General features: G+C 42.8%; 1 protein-coding gene across 1 annotated transcript in view; it reads right to left on the bottom strand.

Moving 5' to 3' along the window:
* Positions 1 to 10195, bottom strand: part of CLDN10 (claudin 10) — a 61851-nt gene extending 51656 nt beyond the window's left edge. Inside the window, exon 1 of the mRNA XM_033147890.1 lies at positions 9722 to 10195. Coding sequence (XP_033003781.1) covers positions 9722 to 9935 — 214 coding nt within the window. The 5' untranslated portion in view covers positions 9936 to 10195. The remainder of the gene's footprint in view (positions 1 to 9721) is intronic.
* Positions 10196 to 19532: the final 9337 nt, after the last annotated feature.

The raw sequence follows: 19532 nt of genomic DNA, 5'->3' as shown, positions 1-19532 counted from the left end.
GAAATGTGCTAAGAGTGCTGACCCTCACCATGATCAACTCCCCATTGTGGAAGGACATGTGGATCCAGAATTGGCCTCCACAGTCACTTATGGACATAATGTTAAGACCATGTTCATGGAAGACAATCTTATTTGGCTACGAGTGATCGCAGAAGAAGAAGAAGAAGAAGAAGAAGAAGAAGAAGAAGAAGAAGAAGAAGAAGAAGAAGAAGAAGTATTGTCCGCTTTCAGTTTGCAGCCAAAACAATCGAGGGGATGGAACAACTCTCCTGCGATGAAACATTGCAGACTTACTGGGTTTAGGGGAAAGTCCAGTAAGAGGTGACATGGTGGTACAAGTTTATAAAATTATTCGTGGCATGGAGAAAGTGAATATGGGAAAGTTTTTTCAACCAGAACTCATGGCCATGCAATGAATCTGCATGTTGGAGTATTTGGGACAGACAAAGGGAAGACCACTTTATGCAGCGCCTAGTTAAACTACAGATTTCTCTCCCATAGGAAGCAGTGATGACCACCAACTTGGATGCCTTTAAAAGAAGATCAGACAAATTCATGAGGGATAAGGCTCTCAAGGTCAACTAGCCATACTCTGTCTCCAAAGCCAGAGGCAGTGTGACTCTGAATCTCGGCCGCTGGCCTCTGCAGGAGCGACAGTGCTCTTGTGCTAAGATCCTGCTTGCAGATTTGCCATCTGGTTGGCCACTGTGAGAACAGGATGCTGAACTAGATGGGCCATTGGCCTGATCCACTAGGCTGTTCCTGTCAAAAAACATTTGCTTTAAAATGTGCATTTGGTATTGGTACCTGTTGCACAGAGCTCCCAATTGTCCAAAACTCTTTGTAGCAGATAGCCATATAGGCAGGTTTCTGGTTTGTATGGGTTTGTAGGTGAATAGAAATTTAGGGTTGCCTTTAAAAAAATGGTTAGGACAAATTGCTGTCATTCTCCAGGTTTCAGCTCCCTCCTCCACATTTAAGTTTTAACCACTTTTCTTGGGTAGAATGAACTGCATCTATTGCAGGCAACACAAACCGAGGCTTAGAAAGATCAGAATGTTAAAACAGCTTGGCCTTTTGCAAATGTAAATAAATGCAATTTTTTTTAAAAAAATGTCGTGACAATTTAGATAACTATTTTGATGCATTTAAGATTTGTTAACTATTTTGCCTTTCTCCTGAAGATGGGAGCAGCTTTTGAAGTTCAAATATATCATTTTGCTGCGTGAAACATGTGAAGAGCTTTGCTGTGTCGTTCCAATTGTTTATACACCCTATCTGAGCTCTGGAAGACAACATTCAAGGGGCTGTGACTTTTTGGAATTTTTCCATCTACGAAAGGAAATATAAAACTCCTGAGTGCTCATTTCCTTTGGAAATCTGAATCAGGGCTTGTTCGTGATTTTGAACGAATGGGTGGTTTCAAATTGATACATTCCGGGAATAGTGTGCATCTCGTTGCCATCTGAGGAATAATAGACAAAGTCCACCTAGCCACCCAGTTTTCTGTATAACGATAACCTATTAGTTAATAAGATTTAACATCTCAAGATTAAGGGGAGCACAAAATAAATGCCCATTGTGTAAAGGTAAAGGAAAGGTCCCCTGACCATTAGGTCCAGTCACGGATGACTCTGGGGTTGCAGTGCTCATCTTGCTTTACTGGCCAAGGGAGCCAGCGTACAGCATGACTAAGGCGCTTCTGGAAAACCAGAGCAGTGCACGGAAATGCCGTTTACCTGCCCACCAGAGTGGTACCTATTTATCTATTTGCTCTTTGATGTGCTTTCGAACTGCTAGGTTTGCAGGAGCAGGGACTGAGCAAGGGAGCTCACCCCGTCGTGGGGATTCGAACTGCCAACCTTCCAATTGGCAAGCCCTAAGCTCTGTGGTTTAGACCACAGCGCCACCCGCGCCCCATTGTGTACTCATGTCCAAAAAACACTTGGTTGAAAGACTTTGGTGCAGGATGGCTTTGATTTAAATCAATTTAAATCACAATTTAAAATTATTATCTAAAAAATCATTTATTTTTATCCACCCTGAGGCAAATTAATCCTAATCCTTTTTTAAGAGTGTGGAAGGTTGTATTTAAGAAGCACCATTGTCTGTGACATTGATATGCAAAATTATCCCACTTTGCATTTGGAAAAGGGATTTGGGGCCTTTTTGTGGTGTGCCCACAACTAGCAAAAGCTGCTCAGGTGTATTCATTGTAGATAACAATGCCCCTATCATACCACTTTAAACTCTATTTAAAATTGTATACCCTGACATTAATAACTCTATAGCCTGTAATGGTGCCATTTATGCACTCTTCTTCTTCTTCTTCTTCTTCTTCTTCTTCTTCTTCTTCTTCTTCGTTTTAATTGAGAAATTTCTACAAATTTCTACAAAAATTATTTATCTCCATGGTTATCAGTACGCTGAAAAACAAAGTCTTAGGACAAACCTAGATCTGCACCATGTATCTCTCAATAATCATTGCTTTTTTAGTGGCACGAAAACAGGAAAGAGAGTTAATGGATTAACAATAGATAAAGGGGAGGAAATGGTGCGAACGCATTTGATATTGTGCGCCCTCATTTGAAATAAGACTGCTGGCTGGATGGTCTTGAGGAATTCAATCGCTAACTTTAATGAGAATATTAAGTAACAGCACTATGCAAGATGGGTGAACTGAGGTGAAATCAAATTTGACATCGCCAATGGACGTAGTTCAGAGCTGTGCCCCTGTCTGGATGGGGAGCCTGGTACAATCGAGGTTGGATTGCTGCAATGTGTTATATGTGGGGCTGCCTTTGAAGATGGTTCAGAAACTGGTGCAGAAGACAGTGGCCAGATTGTTGACTGGGGCAGGAAGGAACATATTGAACTTGTTGTTGTTGTTGTTCAGTCGTTCAGTCGTGTCCGACTCTTCGTGACCCCATGGACCAGAGCACGCCAGGCACGCCTATCTTTCACTGCCTCCCGCAGTTTGGCCAAACTCATGCTAGTCGCTTCGAGAACACTGTCCAACCATCTCATCCTCTGTCGTCCCCTTCTCCTTGTGCCCTCCATCTTTCCCAACATCAGGGTCTTTTCTAGGGAGTCTTCTCTTCTCATGAGGTGGCCAAAGTACTGGAGCCTCAACTTCAGGATTGAACTTATCTGAACGTATTGCCCCGATTCTGGTACAACTCAATGCAAAGTGCTGGTTTTGAGTTATAAAGGCTTATGCAGCTCAGGACCCCAATATCTTAAGGGCCATCTCTCCCCATATGAACCAACCCAGAACCTGCAGTCATCACCTGAAGCCTTTCTCCATGTGCTTCCTTCACAGCAGGTCCAGTGGGTGGGAACACAAGAACGAGTCTTTTCAACAGCAGCTCCCTGCTTGTGGAATGTTTCTCCCATGGAGGTTGGCCTGGTGCTCTTTTTATTTATTTTTCTAAGCACTGGGCAAAAAATATTCCTTTTTTTAACCTACGTTTCTAGCCTTTAATTTTCGAATTGTTTTAAGTCCTCATGGCCTCTTTTGGTGGGACAGGATCTGTAAGACCCATCTTGACATTTTTATAGATGTGTTTTTGAGGTTTTGAGGTTGCACTTGGTTTTAGTATTTTGTTAGAAAAGCAACTAATAACATTGAAGTTTCAACATGGCAGATTGAAGAAGAAGAAGAGTTTGGATTTGATATCCCGCTTTATCACTACCCGAAGGAGTCTCAAAGCGGCTAACATTCTCCTTTCCCTTCCTCCCCCACAACAAACTCAGTTGGTCTCTAAGGTGCTACTGGAAAGAATTTTCTATTTTGTTCCCCCACATCAAACACTCTGTGAGGTGAGTGGGGCTGAGAGACTTCAGAGAAGTGTGACTAGCCCAAGGTCACCCAGCAGCTGCATGTGGAGGAGCGGAGACGCAAACCCGGTTCACCAGATTACGAGACTACCGCTCTTAACCACTACACCACACTGGCTCTGGCATTGGATTTAAAGTGCTTCCAAACTGTTGGCTCCTAGCACTACTCAACCAGAGATCTCCTCTTGTAAGCTACATTTGGAACTGCAATTACATTTCTAGACTTTGGAGTGGGTTATAACACTTTCTGTGAGTATACATCCTTTTTCGTGAGTATACACCCTAGGCCGATATTTATTGAGATTATCAGCCTTTTTTGCCTAAAATTGCTGTTGCACCTTGCCTGGAGTACTATTGTTCAAGAGATGAGTAGGGGAGAGGGGGCAGGATATGTTCAGGCAATGGAGGAGAACAAGGTGCAGGGAAAAGCCCTTTCGGTGCTCACAGACAGAGGGAGGTAAAACTTTGGGGTCCAGCTGGTTTTGGTTAGGAGGAGGGTTGCTGGATGCATTAAGGCTATCACTTTTACTGAACCGCTCTCCCGACATCCGAATTTAGGAGACTGAAGAAATGAATGGTGACACTGTTGGTTGTTAATCCTTTGTGTTAAGTTACAATTTATTTACTTCGTGCGAAGGAACTCAATGGGAACCAGGGAAAATTGAACCTCATCCTGTCTTCATCAGCCTGCCACCTTCTGCTTGAATGTTACAGAATGGAATGTGCAGAATGTTCCCTCCTAGATTTTCCATCCATCCATCCATCTATCCACCTAACCTGTAACCCATCCATTTATTCACCAAACATAACAACGTCTCGACTGTTTCCCAACTAACGTTTCCAAGGCAGCGTACAGTAAAGATGTCAGAAAACAGAATCCTAGTACTGTAGAAATAGATATCAATTGCACACATGGCAATTTAAAAACAAGCAGTAAAAAGACCTGATTACACAAATTTGGTAGGCATTATAAAACGGCTAGGGGCATGTACACACTGTGGGATAATGTACATTCGAAACTGGATGCAGGCACCTTTTGGGGGTGGGGTACACGAGTCATCCCCATGCCCTCCCTGTCCCACACCGTTTGTCCATATAAAATGTATTCTGCTGGAAGGGTTGCAATCCATTTTGTGCTGAGATTCCTGCCATTCTCCAGAGGAGGAAGAGACTGTCCTAGACACTTTGCCTTTCAAAACCAGCCTGGGGTGTTCTTAGGTCTGCAACTGCTGTTCCCGAGCTTTCTCCTCTTGTCTTTTGGAGCTTATCTGGATATTGTTGGGACAAGTTACAAAGGCAAGAACCTTATGGTTTGAGTTACAGCTAGGTAGCCGTGTTGGTCTGCCATAGTCAAAACAAAATAAAAAAATAAAAAAATCCTTCCAGTAGCACCTTAGAGACCTCTTAACTCATTTCTCTCAGCTTCCCTTTCTCCAAAATTGTCTCCATGGAAGGTAGCCAGTGGGTAATCTGCAGGTTATCCACGATCAGTAGCCTTGGATCTGAAGGGGTTAGGTCAAGAATGGAAAAAGACTTTTCCAAGTCCACCTCCTCCTGTCTCTTACTCCTTCTGGGGTGTATGTGTGTGTGTGGCAGGAATCATTCTGTGCGCTGTGCCTTTCACAGCCACCTTGGTGTCTTCTGAGGTCGGAATTATGCATGCGGTATGGGAAGCAGTACAGTAACTGAGCTACCTCTGTATACTGACATGCACCCCCTGTTTAGCAGGATAATAATGCACCGGTTTCCAGCCCTTCTCTTTTGAAGAGAGTTTGCTGTGGCACTCCGTTGCAGAAGTGCTAAACAAAAGGGATTCGAATCCCCACGTCTGCAGTGATTTTGTATTATGAGATTATACGAACCGATAGTTGAAAATGCTTGATTACTGGTCAGTGCCTTATTTCACTTAGCGTAACACTATACATTGGAAGCGCTTGCACAGCGTGTTTAAAATTAGCACCGCTGCCGCCGCCAACTCGTTTGAGCAAGCGCTGTTATCAACGAGCCTCTTTCTCTGAATATAAGCTGCAAGCTCCTAGTAGAAAGAAGTGGTTCAAGGGCTGCGTAGCTTTTTGTCCCGGGGATTCGTAAATGCTTGGAGCACTGTGATTATTATCATTACTTGGCGTGCTAAAATTAAACTAATCTTAAAAGGCTCACAGCATGAACAGCAATATAGGCTTGCTATGCCCATCTGTGTTATCCATAGTTACTGAGGGATTCAAAAGGGAATTATCGAGTGGGGTGTTCCCTGTTCAGGATCCCAGCCTCTCCATTCCCTTTCTCCTCCTGTTTTCCATCCCCCATAGCCCAAAACAATGAGTCAGCATTTCATGACCACTGAAGATGCTCATTCCTGACTGGGCTCCCTAGAAGAGTCCCTTCCTCCCCCCTCCCCCCCTTTTAAAATGCTACTTTTCAACCGTTGGGGTTCCTCCAAGCCTGGTGATACCTCCCTCTTGTGTATTGGCTGTGCCGTTTTAGCTACAAAGAAGAAGAAGAAGAAGAGTTTGGATTTGATATCCCGCTTTATCACTACCCGAAGGAGTCTCAAAGCGGCTAACATTCTCCTTTCCCTTCCTCCCCCACAACAAACACTCTGTGAGGTGAGTGGGGCTGAGAGACTTCAGAGAAGTGTGACTAGCCCAAGGTCACCCAGCAGCTGCATGTGGAGGAGCAGAGACACGAACCCGGTTCCCCAGATTACGAGTCTACCGCTCTTAACCACTACACCACACTGGCTCTCTTTCCCTGAAGACTGGAATGCCATTTACCGCAATGGCATTCTTCCCCTGAAGACTCGAAAGAGCATTTACAAGCCTGAAGGGAGCACTGGTTGGAAGCCATAAATTCTGCATTCCAGCTGATAAGCAAGAAGTCTGTGGGAGGGGAGTTAAGTGGAACCTGCCAGTTACCGAAAACAGAAATGCAAAAAAAAAATGAGAGCTGCATTTCGACTTCAACAGCCTAGCCTAATTTCTCCTTAGCTTAGAAGTGGGTGACTGCAGTTCACGGTTAAAAATAGACTTGAACCACGGTCCTAGGTTCAGACAACATGCTAAGCCAAACCTCGCTTAGCTGCCACACTAACCTAAAAAGCCTGAGAGGGGGCAAAACAGCTGCGATCTCTTCTTCAGAAAGTATCACATGTATGCTGAGATCCAGTTTTGTTTTGTGTGGATGTGGGCAAGGACAGCTATTAACCAAGTTGCCCTAGTGCATGTGCGACTACTTGGTAAACTGGGGAAATCCATTCCTGACAGTGATTTTTTTTTCTTCTTTAAAACTGTTTAGGGGTACTCTCAGTTTGACTCAAGAAAACCACCATTTTATAGTTCAAATCGGGGGAAATAAATACAGCAAATGGACAAAAGTACAAAGATTCACAAAATGTTTAGGGGTGTGCGTACCTCTGCGTTCCCCTAGAAAAAAAAAGCACCCGCAGACAGATAATGAAGAGAATTTTAACACTCTCTTGCTGTCCAACATATGGCTAAAACTCTCCTTATCATTTACCCCTTGTGTGTGCTAAAGCTGCTCAAAATTAGCATGCTGCTGTTGTCAGAGATAGAGATCTCCTACCTTTTCCCTAATAATACTAGGGTGGCCTGCAGTAATACTTGTCTCAAATTTTCCAGGTACAAGAAGACTATTAATCTCAAGGAAGCCGGCTCTGTAACAATCCCTTGTTTTGACAAATGAAGAACAAGGATGGTTCTCCTTAGTTTAAGCCTTTTGATTATACTATTTCTGTATGGGTAGAATAGACCAGAAAGGCCATAAGTAAGTAAGGATGGATGGATTAATAGGCACAAGGGAAGGATAATGATTTTTCTTGGCCTCTATTCCGGCCTGTACAAGAACCAAACTATTCAGGTTGAGCTCTTTAACCCCAAGGTAGCTTTTGCCAACACTCTCCAAGTGGTAATGCTTTTGTTCACATCCAGTAAATTTCTAGATTCTAGATTTCTAGATTCACGATCTACCTGTAGATCCGTTACCTGGATCAGCCCTATCATGGACATAAAGTTCGTCCTCGGTGTGGAAGCATCTAATTGTAGAGATCCCGGATCCATAATTCTTATTTCAAAGGGTTACAAGCAAGTAGCTTTATAACATTTTAATTTATTTCAAAAGTATTGCAAGTTATCAAAGACGAAAATTATTATTATTCATGTCATTTCTGTACCACTTTATATTTTTAGGGGGGGAATCTCAAAGCAGTTTACAACCTACATGAAAACAGCAGATAAAACAATTCAGAATAAAACATGACTGAAGAAAGTCGAATATAAAGTATACATTTAAATACAATTAACATTCATTCAAACATAATTAACAGGAAACTAAAATATTATCCAGAGGAGGTCAACTGCAAAATTCACGTTTGGGAGAGCAAAGTTAACAAACAAAAATCTTAAACATTTCAAAAGAAAGCTTTACTAAGTGAAGTCAAATATAAAAGGCGCATTTGAAACAGCAAAACTAGCAAAAGAATAAAATGCACTTGTGAAACACAACCACACACATTCAAAATATTGAACTGGACTGTGTTAAGGTAGGTGTCAGCAACTTTTTTTTGAGGCCGGCCCGGTCCACTCCCCGGCAGACCTCTCGGTGGGCTGGAGCATGCACGCCCATGCATGCACTCAAGCTATTTCAGGTGCTCTTCCGATCCGGAAGTCTGTCCACGTGGCGAAAAAAATAAAATGGTGCCACAAAAAAAAAACCCCAACTGGAATCCCCACGACAATCCATGGAACGGCTGTGGGCCAGTTCCAGGAAGCTCATGGGCTGGAACCGGCCCATGCGCCTTAGGTTGCCGACCTCTGCTGTAAGGTCTTGGATAGGAACTTCCGGAACTTCTTCTCAAAGCAGGATTTGATCATCCAGGCAACTTGGTGCTCTTTTAGACCCAAGTATGCCATTCTGGTGGCCTCTGCCTGGGGTTGGCACCTTGCTTGTTGCTGCTACCATTTTGTATTTGATGTTAACCGGCATTAGTGACCATGTACATATAAACATGGTTGATGGATGCTAAGAAGTCTGGCAATGCCCTTGTTTATTTTTTTTAATATTATTTTTTATTGGTTTTCCAAATTATTACAGATCAGACCAAATTACTTTAATACAATTTCTTAGGGGGGGGGGACAGGTTTCCTGCTCCCGTTGCAAACATACGTCCATCACTTCCTCCTCTACTGAACTGAACAAAGGAAGATAGCAATTAAACTCTCCCAACACACCAGGTCTGAGAACAACGTTTATGAAGGATTTGAAATGGATTTTATATTTATGATAAATAACAGAGGTGCTGTATGTAAGGCCAGCTGTGAGTATGGACTACAGTCAAACCTCGGTTGTTGAACGTAATCCGTTCCAGAAGACCGTTTGACTTCCAAAACATTTGACAATCGAGGCGCAGCTTCTGATTGGTTGCAAATGCTTCTTGTACTCAAGCGGAAGCTGCGTCGGACTTTTGGGGTCCGAAAAATGTTCGAAAACCGGAGCGTTTACTCCCGTGTTTTCAGCGTTTGGGAGCCGAAACATTTGAAAATGGAGCTGTTCGAGAACCTAGGTTCGACTGTAACATCAAGAGGAGGATTAAGTGGATATTAACGAAGAGATGAAGTGACTCCAGGAGGAACTGTTTACGTTTGAGTTTGTGAGCGTTGAAGACCCTCAGCACCAAGAAAACAGGGCTCTTGCTAGCCTCCCAGCAGTCCCCCATTCCAAATCTCAAATGTCAATGACTCAAACAAGCGTACTAATCTAAGCATGTACCCCCATCTACAAGTATCACAAAGGCCGTATTTGTTCCTCATCTAACAAGATCCACACATACATATGGATACCCACCCTGTAGTTCCCTTTTACTTACTCTCAATTTTGAAGATGGTCAGGTGAGGTCTGCAGTGAAAAGCACCCATAGCATTTCCTGCACAATTCATCCAGAGACCCTGGAAGACCCACGTCGCTGTGATCACAGACGAAGCCCTGCTGGTGACTTTCCATTCGTTTGAGACCGTGGCTGCAATAATCGCTCCTATTCCACAAAAACAAAGGGCGAATGCTATTATCTGTACTCCGGACATGTTCCCAGGGTGAAATCTCCAGCGGCTCGTTGTGCCACAACGGGAAGAGGAGCACACTTTTCGCTGTCTAGTACAACATTAGCAAATTACACAAGGGAACAAGTGTCAACGCAGGTGCAAGTTTTGTTTTTCTTCATGTCTGGCTAGCATCTGAAATCGTGAGCTTCATGCTTTTGCGTGAAGAACGGCTGCACCGTATTGGCTTAGCAGTATTTAGCAACGGCAACAGATAGCAGTATTGACGTTATTAATTCGCAATTCCAGGAACGCTATTTTTTGAATATATATATATATTTCTCTTCTGGCATTCTGTCATATAAGTTAATGCTTAATTTTTAGTTACTCTCAAACGCAAAACAGCTCATTGCTAAAAAAAAAAAGGAAAAAGTGCAGAGTCCAAGTTGCACAGTAGCACTTGACAATTATTTTAGCAAAAGGTCGTGAAAGAAACTCAGGCGTGCTTCAAGACTGGCTCCCTTCGCCAGAGTCCCCACCCCACCCCCCGTCTTTAAATAAATTGCAGGATTAAAATGAGTCCCATCTTTAGCATATACACATCACAGTATCTGAAGGTACTCTCCTTGCCTATTGATTTATTTTACAGATGTATTGTGGCATCATCCAGATGTGGGTTATGCCAGGAACCGTGGAATGACCAGGGCAAAGTGGTAGTTCTCTGCCAGCTTTCCATCTGTAAAATATGAGTATTATGGACCCACCTGACAGACTGCTAGAATTATAAAGCTGAGTTACCGTATTTTTCGCTCCATAGGGCGCACCGGACCATAAGGCGCACCTCGCTTTTAGAGGGGGAAACAAGAAAAAAAAATATTTTTCTGGTTTTCCTCCTCTAAAAGCCATGCTTTTTTGAGGATCAGCTTTTTTTGCAAAGGGAAAAGACCTGCTTTTTTTGAGGATCAGCTAAAAGTGTTGCAGCTTTTTTCCAAAGGGAAAAACCCAGTTTTTTTGAGGATCAGCTAAAAGTTTTGCAGCTTTTTTGCAAAGGGGAAAAAAGCAAAGCTCCTTTTGCAAAGGGGGAAAAGCAAAGAGGAAAAGCCCCGTTTTTATGGGGTTCAAGTCACATTTCTGCAGCTTCTAAAGCAAAGGGAGCCTTTTTACAGTTTGCAGGCAGATAATCTAATCAGCCAGTCACATGTTGCTGGGGAAACAAACAACCTCCCTCTGCAGCACATTCAACAATGGAAGGCGGGGCTGAAAGGGAGCTGGGGACTCTTATCTCTCTCCTGATCTCTTGCTGATCAGCTGCTGAGCGGGGGTCCTTTCAACACCCCTTTTCTCTTTGTAAAATAAAAAGCATGATCCTCTTTTGGCCCCTGGGCAATTCAGCTCCAGGGACCACCATTCGCTCCATAAGACGCACAGGTATTTCCCCTTACTTTCTAGGAGAAAAAAGGTGCGTCTTATGGAGCGAAAAATATGGTATAAAGCTTCCTCCTCCTTAATCTCAGTGTAAATAGATTTGCCCCATGTGATAAGCAAATCTTGAGATTTTGCTGATGTCACCATCCATTTCCCCTTGTGCTTCACCATTAGCTCCAGTGATGAAGAATTTTATACTGTAGTATACCAGACTTCAATTCTCTGCTACTATAAAGAATGTCTGGGCACATACATACCCTGATAGATGTGTATCACTTTTCTTTTGAATTAAGTCATTTAAAATGGCACAGCACTTGATATAGCTCTTCCTTTCTCAGACAGCTGCAAAACGTATTCTAATATATATATTGGGCAGTTCATTTTCCTGCTTTGGGCCTAGTATGCAGTGAGGTCTTTCAAAATCTTCCTCAGAGAGACTGGAAATCTGGGGAGATCTCCTTTGACTATTGCGCCAGGAAGTGTCTCCTACCAAATCCTTCCTCATTTTCTCCAGTCTCAGAAAGACGAGTATTTCTATTTTCAATCTCCTCTATCCAGAGTGAGGGCCTCGCGCTGCCAGGATTGGTGTTATGTGCTCCGACCTTCTTGTCCCTGTGAACAACCTGGCTGGCTGAATTGTGCACATGCTGCACTTTCAGAACCATCTTCAAAGGTTGTTGTTGTTCAGTCGTTCATTCGTGTCCGACTCTTCGTGACCCCATGGACCAGAGCACGCCAGGCACGCCTATCCTTCACTGCCTCTCGCAGTTTGGTCAAACTCATGTTAGTAGCTTCGAGAACACTGTCCAACCATCTCATCCTCTGTCGTCCTCCATCTTTCCCAACATTAGGGTCTTTTCTAGGGAGTCTTCTCTTCTCATGAGGTGGCCAAAGTACTGGAGCCTCAACTTCAGTATCTGTCCTTCTAGTGAGCACTCAGGGCTGATTTCTTTGAGAATGGATAGGTTTGATCTTCTTGCAGTCCATGGGACTCTCAAGAGTCTCCTCCAGCACCATAATTCAAAAGCATCAATTCTTCGGCGATCAGCCTTCTTGATGGTCCAGCTCTCACTTCCGTACATTACTACTGGGAAAACCATAGCTTTAACTATACGGACCTTTGTCGGCAAGGTGATGTCTCTGCTTTTTAAGATGCTGTCTAGGTTTGTCATTGCTTTTCTCCCAAGAAGCAGGAGTCTTCTAATTTCGTGACTGCTGTCACCATCTGCAGTGATCGTGGAACCCAAGAAAGTGAAATCTCTCACTGCCTCCATTTCTTCCCCTTCTATTTGCCAGGAGGTGATGGGACCATCACCTTCAAAGGTAGCCTCATGCAAAACATATTGCAGCAATCTAATTTACAGGTTACCAGATCATAGGCAGCAGATGTTAGGCTGTCCCTTGTCCAGATAGGGGGACAGCTGGGCCACCAGCCAAAGCTGATGAAAGACATTCCATGCCACTGAGGCCACCTGAACCTCAAGCAACAGTGATGGATCCAGAAAGACCCCCAAACTGCATATCTGCTCCTTTAGAGAGAGTGTAACCCCATCAAGAGCAGGCAACCTCCCATCCATCTGGTCCAGGAAACCACCCACTAATGGTGCTTTATCTGAATTGAACAGTTTATTGGCTCTCATCCTGTCCACTACCTAGTCAAGTCATCCTTCCAGCACATCCATTGCCACACCTGCAAAGGAGAAGTAGAGCTGGGTGTTACTAGCATATTGCTGACAACATCGTCAGTGTTTTCTTGTAGATGTTATGTAGTCTAAACCACCGAGCATCTTGGGTTTGCTGATCAGAAGGTTGGTGGTTCAAATCCCCGAGACGGAGTGAGCTCCCGTTGCTCTGTCCCAGCTCCTGCCAACCTAACAGTTTGAAAGCACGCCAGTGCAAGTAGATAAATAGGTACCGCTGCGGCGGGAAGGTAAACGGCATTTCCGTGTGTTCTGGTTTCCGTCATGGTGTTCTGTTGGACCAGAAGCGGTTTAGTCATGCTGGCCACATGTCCCGGAAAGCTGTCTGTGGACAAACGCTGGCTCCCTTGGCCTGAAAAGCGAGATGAGCATCGCACTCCATATTTGCCTTTGACTGGACTTAACCGCCTAGGGGTCCTTTGCCTTTTTAAAATATCACATGGACCCTGTAGAACCCCACATTGAAGACTCCATTTTAGAAAGATGGTCTTATGCACATAATGGGCAATTTTCAAAATTCTAATTCATTATTCAGCCTTCATTGGCATAAAATTCTAATTGACAGTGGGTATCATTTTCCAGAAAGTTATGAAAGTTTTGTTTGAATGTCACAATCAGTATATGTATGTCCTGAACTGCTTAGTATAAATCAAGAGAACATAAAAAACTCTTTTACCGTATTTTTTGCTCCATAAGACACACTTTTTCCCTCCTGAAAAGTAAGGGGAAATGTCTGTGCGTCTTATGGAGCGAATGCATGGTCCCTGGAGCCAAATTGCGCAGGGGCTAAAGGCAGATCCTGCTTTTTCTGTTTTAGAAATAGCTAAAGGCTCACAAGAGGGGAAGAGAGTGTTGAAAGGAACCCGCTCAACAGCTGATTGCAAGAGATCGGGGAGGAAGATAAGGGAGCTAGCTCCCTTCCTGCTCCGCCCAGGCCCCTTGCACAGTAGTTATTTTGCGAGGGCTGAGGATCCTGGGAAATTGAGTTTTTCAGCCATTTTGGGCTTTCTGTTACTTTTCCTCTCGCTTTCTATTACTTGCTGGTGCTTACTGGTTTGCTTTCTTCTTGCTTCCTATTACCTACTGGTGCTTACTGGTTTGTACTGGTTCTCTTTCCTCTTGCTGGTGCTTACTGGTCTGTATTGGTTTGTACTGATGCTTACTGGTTTGTACTGGTTGGCTTTCCTCTTGCTTCCTATTACTTGCTGGTGCGTACTGGTTTGTACTGGTGCTTACTGGTCTGTACTGGTTTGTACTATGGAGCAAAAAATACGGTAAGTTTGAGTAAGTTAGTAAGTTTGCGTAAGTTAGTAAGTTTGCGTATGTTAGTAAGTTTGCGTAAGTTAGTACGTTTGAGTAAGTTTGCGTAAGTTAGTAAGTTTGCGTAACTTAGTAAGTTTGAGTAAGTTTGCGTAAGTTAGTAAGTTTGCGTAAGTTAGTAAGTTTGCGTAAGTTAGTACGTTTGCGTAAGTTAGTAAGTTTGCGTAAGTTAGTACGTTTGCGTAAGTTAGTACGTTTGCGTAAGTTAGTACGTTTGAGTAAGTTTGCATAAGTTAGTAAGTTTGCGTAAGTTTGCGTAAGTTAGTAAGTTTGCGTAAGTATGTTTGCGTAAGTTAGTACGTTTGCGTAAGTTAGTAAGTTTGAGTAAGTTAGTACGTTTGCGTAAGTTAGTAAGTTTGAGTAAGTTCGCGTATGTTAGTAAGTTTGCGTAAGTTAGTAAGTTTGCGTAAATTTGCGTAAGTTAGTAAGTTTGCGTAAGTTAGTAAGTTTGCGTAAGTTAGTACGTTTGCGTAAGTTAGTAAGTTTTAGTAAGTTTGAGGAGGTTAGTAAGCTTACTGGTTTGTACTGGTTCGCTTTCCTCTTGCTTCCTATTACTTGCTGGTGCATACTGGTTTGTACTGGTGCTTACTGGTGCATACTGGTTTGTACTGGTGCTTACTGGTTTGCTTTCCTCTTGCTTCCTATTACCTGCTGGTGCTTACTGGTCTGTACTGGTTTGTACTGGTGCTTACTGGTTTGTAAGCAATGCTTTTCTCCCTTTGCAAAAGCTGCACAAATCTGAACTGATCCTCAAAAAAGCAGGGCTTTTCCTTTGAAAAAAAAAGCTGCAAAACTGTGAGCTGATTCTAAAAAAAACAACCAGGGGTTTTAGAGGAGGAAAACCAGAAAAATATTTTTTCCCCTTGTTTCCTCCTCTAAAAACGAGGTGCGCCCTATGGTCCGGAGCGTCCTATGGAGCGAAAGATACGGGTGTATTGTGATTACAATGCCACAGTGAGCCCTCTTGTTAATAAAAGCCCTGTGGGACATAATGGGATGTCACTTAGAAAACAGCTACAGACAATTTTGCAGTGGTACACAAAGGGCTGTTCTCTAGATGCTTCATTTCCAGTAACATGGTGAAATTTGACACCAGGAAGTCTTTAGCCATTTTGCTGCTCCCCACTAGCTCTTTCAGGGGCCGAGGGTCTGGGAGAGCACCCTTCTCCCTCTGGAGACCTCTGGAGTACTAAAAGGCTCCTATGAAGTAAAACAGGACCTTTGATTTTTATTATTGGTACCTTGCTGCACTTCCCTCACTCTGAGCTGTCCATATTTTGACAACTGTAAAAAAAATAGGCTGCTTTCTTTGGTACTGATTTCCCTGTTGATCAGAGAACTTCACAGCTATGCTGCCATTTTTATTTTGGTGACAAGCCTCACCGCCAACCCTAAATAGTAACTTTAAACGATCTGCTAAGCTGTTGGATCTGCTTGGTTCAATGTGGGCACTCCCTCAGTCTAGCATTTGCTTCAGTCCACACTGTAGCTATTGTGACTTCCATGGTGGCAATAAGGTACACTTTTCCTTAACACCTATCATCATCATCATCATATTTCATTGTTAGGTCACCTAAATATGCTAGACTTTGTACAGCAGTACTTTAAAGGCAACCCAAGGGCTTGTCTGGCTGGCTTAAATAAACCCCAAAAACTATATCCACACAAAGCTTGAGGGCAAAGCTTGAGAATGGTAAAGAAAAGAGATGTGTAATTTGATGTTTTATTTGATAAAATAAGACTTTAGAGCTGAGATATGTTGATAAGAATAAGGTTTAAGGTTTAAGATATACTGATTATAATTGTAAGATTAAGATTAGATGTTAAAAAGTAGATTTTATAATGTTAGAAAGTTACTAAGGAAGATTAGAAATGAACGCAAAAGAGAGAATGTGAGGAAGTCCCAAGATTAGGATTGTAAAGAAGATTAGGATGAGGAATTAATTGTTTTGTTTGTGTCTATTTTGTGTAGTTTGTGTAGTGTTTGTGTATTTTGTGTATTTTAATTTGAAAATCCAATAAATTCTTAACAAAAAAAAGAGAGAATGGTAAAGAAAAGAAAATAGATCCTGATTGAATCGACTGAATTCTCGACTAAATTGAGGTGGGCCTGATCTAGAAAGGCGATGCTTATATTCTGAAATTCCTCTCGTTTCCCGCTGTTTAAACTACGTGTCATGCTAACATTCCCCCCGGAATTATGGAAGTTTTTGTTGTCGCTGCTTTAAAAATAACCCAAACAGACACAGAGGCTGCAGCATTAACCAAAAGACTAGAGAAGAGAAGGGCTTCCTAATCATTTTTCCTCCTGGGTTTTTTTTTCCACTCAAGAAGGCGAAAGATGCAAGTACACCTCTCTTTTCGCCTCTTGGGGTGGGGCATTGGTTGGCAGGGGGAGATGTGATTTGCAGCAAAAGAGAAATGGCTTTATTTCCACTGCTGTACACATGCCGGGGGGGGGGCAGGGTGCACGCGAATCTGGGACCTGCGAGTTTAGTCCTCATTGATCGCAACCCTTCAAAGTTTTGAAGTGGCAGGAGGACGAAGTTAATTAATAATTTTAAGTAATTTATTTCAAAGTTAAAAGCTAATGTGTTACTCTATTTGAACCTTCCTTTTGTAATCATGCAGCACTGTAATGCGTGAATAACAACTTTATCCTGGTAGGCAAATGGGCCTTTGGATTGTCAGGAGGCTGGCAGGTCACAGAGATTTCGGTAATGATCTCTCTCGTATTGCTGCCCAACCCTGTTAGTTTGCATAAGCTCCGTAGAAGAAGCAATAAGATGGACATGTGACGTGGACTTGGGCAGGCTAAGTGAAAAAGGCTTGTGGACACTGCAAGAAATGAAAGATAATATTCTTCATTTTTTTTATTAAGAATTTATAGGATTTTCCAATAAAAAAAACAATTAAAAACAATGCAATACAATACATGGTTAAACACTCCAGACTCCCTCTCTCCCACCGAGGGAGCAACAAATACAAAACCCGCCTCTCACAGAGGTAGCAAAAATCATTTTACATTTAACCACATATTTTCCCAATCATGACGTGGAGCTGACCCTCTTCCTAGGCCAGTTAATTAAATTCCAATCATTACTACTTACAATGACTTCCTCATTCCCCCCCTTACTGATTTCCAAATTATCACATAATTCCGGTTTTTTTTTTAACTTTAACTCTAATTTAAGATCCATCTCATCATTTTTTCTATTTAACATTTCTCTACATCCGCCTCAGATTACTTCTGTATTTTCTCATTGTCTTAACCAAAAATTATCCATGTTACTCGTACTCCTCCCTCCCTTGTGGTCCCAATTATCCGTTATCGCAGTGTTCATGTCCAATTGTCATAACCATAATAAGATACAATTTTATTTTAAATTCAAATATTTTACCCTATACCCTCCGAAAGATAATATTCTTCATAATAAGAAAAGAGTATTGGGAAATAATTCATAATGAATTGAAAAATTTGTTTAAAAGTACTTTTCCAAAAACAACAACAACAACCCCACAAACAAAAACAAAACCAAACCACAGAGTCCTTTTTGTTGGGGACAATTCAGACGAAAATTCCCAGGTGTCAAAAAAGGTTATTTCTGTATGCCACTACTGCGGCCCGTGTTTTGTTAGCCCCAAAATGGAAAACAAGCGAGGTCCCAACCAAAGAAGAATGGCAGCTCAAATTGACAGAATATGCTCAGCTTGCAGACTTAACATATAGAATAAGGGAACAAGAAGAACATACGTTTAAAGAAGATTGGAAAACGTTTATTGAACATATGGGGGGAAATTGTGTACACTTGAAAACGTGGGTAGCATTAAGATAAATTCAACAGTGTAAATCAGTTTTGATGGCTGTAATAATGGAATACTGAATGGTTTAGTTTATGTAAAATATGCAGGGATTTAGGTTATACAAAATGAACCAGGGAAAGAGAAGGGAAGTCATTGATACTTTAAAGCTGTTTAAATGAATATTCTAAAATGTAAAACAAAATTTAATAAAAATTATGGGGGAGGGGGGAGAGAGTGGGCATCCACCTGCTTTAGAATCAAACCTGAATCCAGCTGGGGTCTGACTGTCTAGCTACTGCTCATTTCTAGCTCAGCTTTCATAAACTCTGCTTTTGTCTTCTAACTACCAGCCGGGTGCGGGAAGAGGCCCATCCCTTTGCCCTCTGACACATTGCAACTTCCTATGTATCGTAAGACACGGCTGGGAGAGCCAGCGTGGCGTAATGGTCAGAGTGTTGGACTAGGACCTGGGAGAACTGGGTTCGAATCCCCTCTCAGCCATGAAACAACCTAGGTGATCATGGGCCACCAGTCACCATCTCTTAGCCTGACCTACCTCACACGGTTGTTGTAAGGATGAAATGAGGAAGAGGAGAAACACGGGCACCACCTTGAGATCTTTGGAAGATGAAGGTGGTATTATATAAATGAAATAGATAAATTAAATAAAGAAGGTAGATCAGTGGCACTGAGGTAGCAACTAAGGCCACTATCTCACAAAGAAACTTGCCTGACCTTTTCAGTAGTGAACCAGTTTTTAATCCTTGCTGGATCCAGGATCCCAGGAATTAGAAGGGACTCAGGCGTTGTACACACTAACCCCCTCCCCGCAACTCACAACAATATTGTTTGTGTTTATGCTTATGTTCAATCCGCTCCAATCTCATCACTATAGGATCCAACTCCTATAGTGATGAGAGCCAGTGTGGTGTAGTGGTTAAGAGTGGTAGACTCGTAATCTGGGGAACCGGGTTCGTGTCTCCACTCCTCCACATGCAGCTGCTGGGTGACCTTGGGCTAGTCACACTTCTCTGAAGTCTCTCAGCCCCACTCACCTCACAGAGTGTTTGTTGTGGGGGAGGAAGGGAAAGGAGAATGTTAGCCGCTTTGAGACTCCTTCGGGTAGTGAAAAGCGGGATATCAAATCCAAACTCTTCTCTTCTTCTTCTTCTTCTTCCTCCTAGAGGCCAAGGTCCCTTTGGCTCACCCCCGTTAAATATTTGAGGGGGCTGCTCCCCCATAGTTGATGGGCACTGTCATTCATTCTGCCACGTCTTGTCCCCCTTCCCAATTTTCCCCCCCCCCCCAGGTTGGCATCCCTGCTCATCATGATGCAGAAGCAGTTGCGGAAAAGGCCTTGGTCCAGTTTTACAGCATCTGTTTCACATGCAGG

This window comes from Lacerta agilis, chromosome 4 (genome assembly GCF_009819535.1).
Source record: "Lacerta agilis isolate rLacAgi1 chromosome 4, rLacAgi1.pri, whole genome shotgun sequence".
Lineage (NCBI taxonomy): Eukaryota > Metazoa > Chordata > Lepidosauria > Squamata > Lacertidae > Lacerta > Lacerta agilis.
The sequence above is the reverse complement of the archived record's forward strand: the minus strand, read 5'-3'. Positions and strand labels throughout refer to the sequence as shown.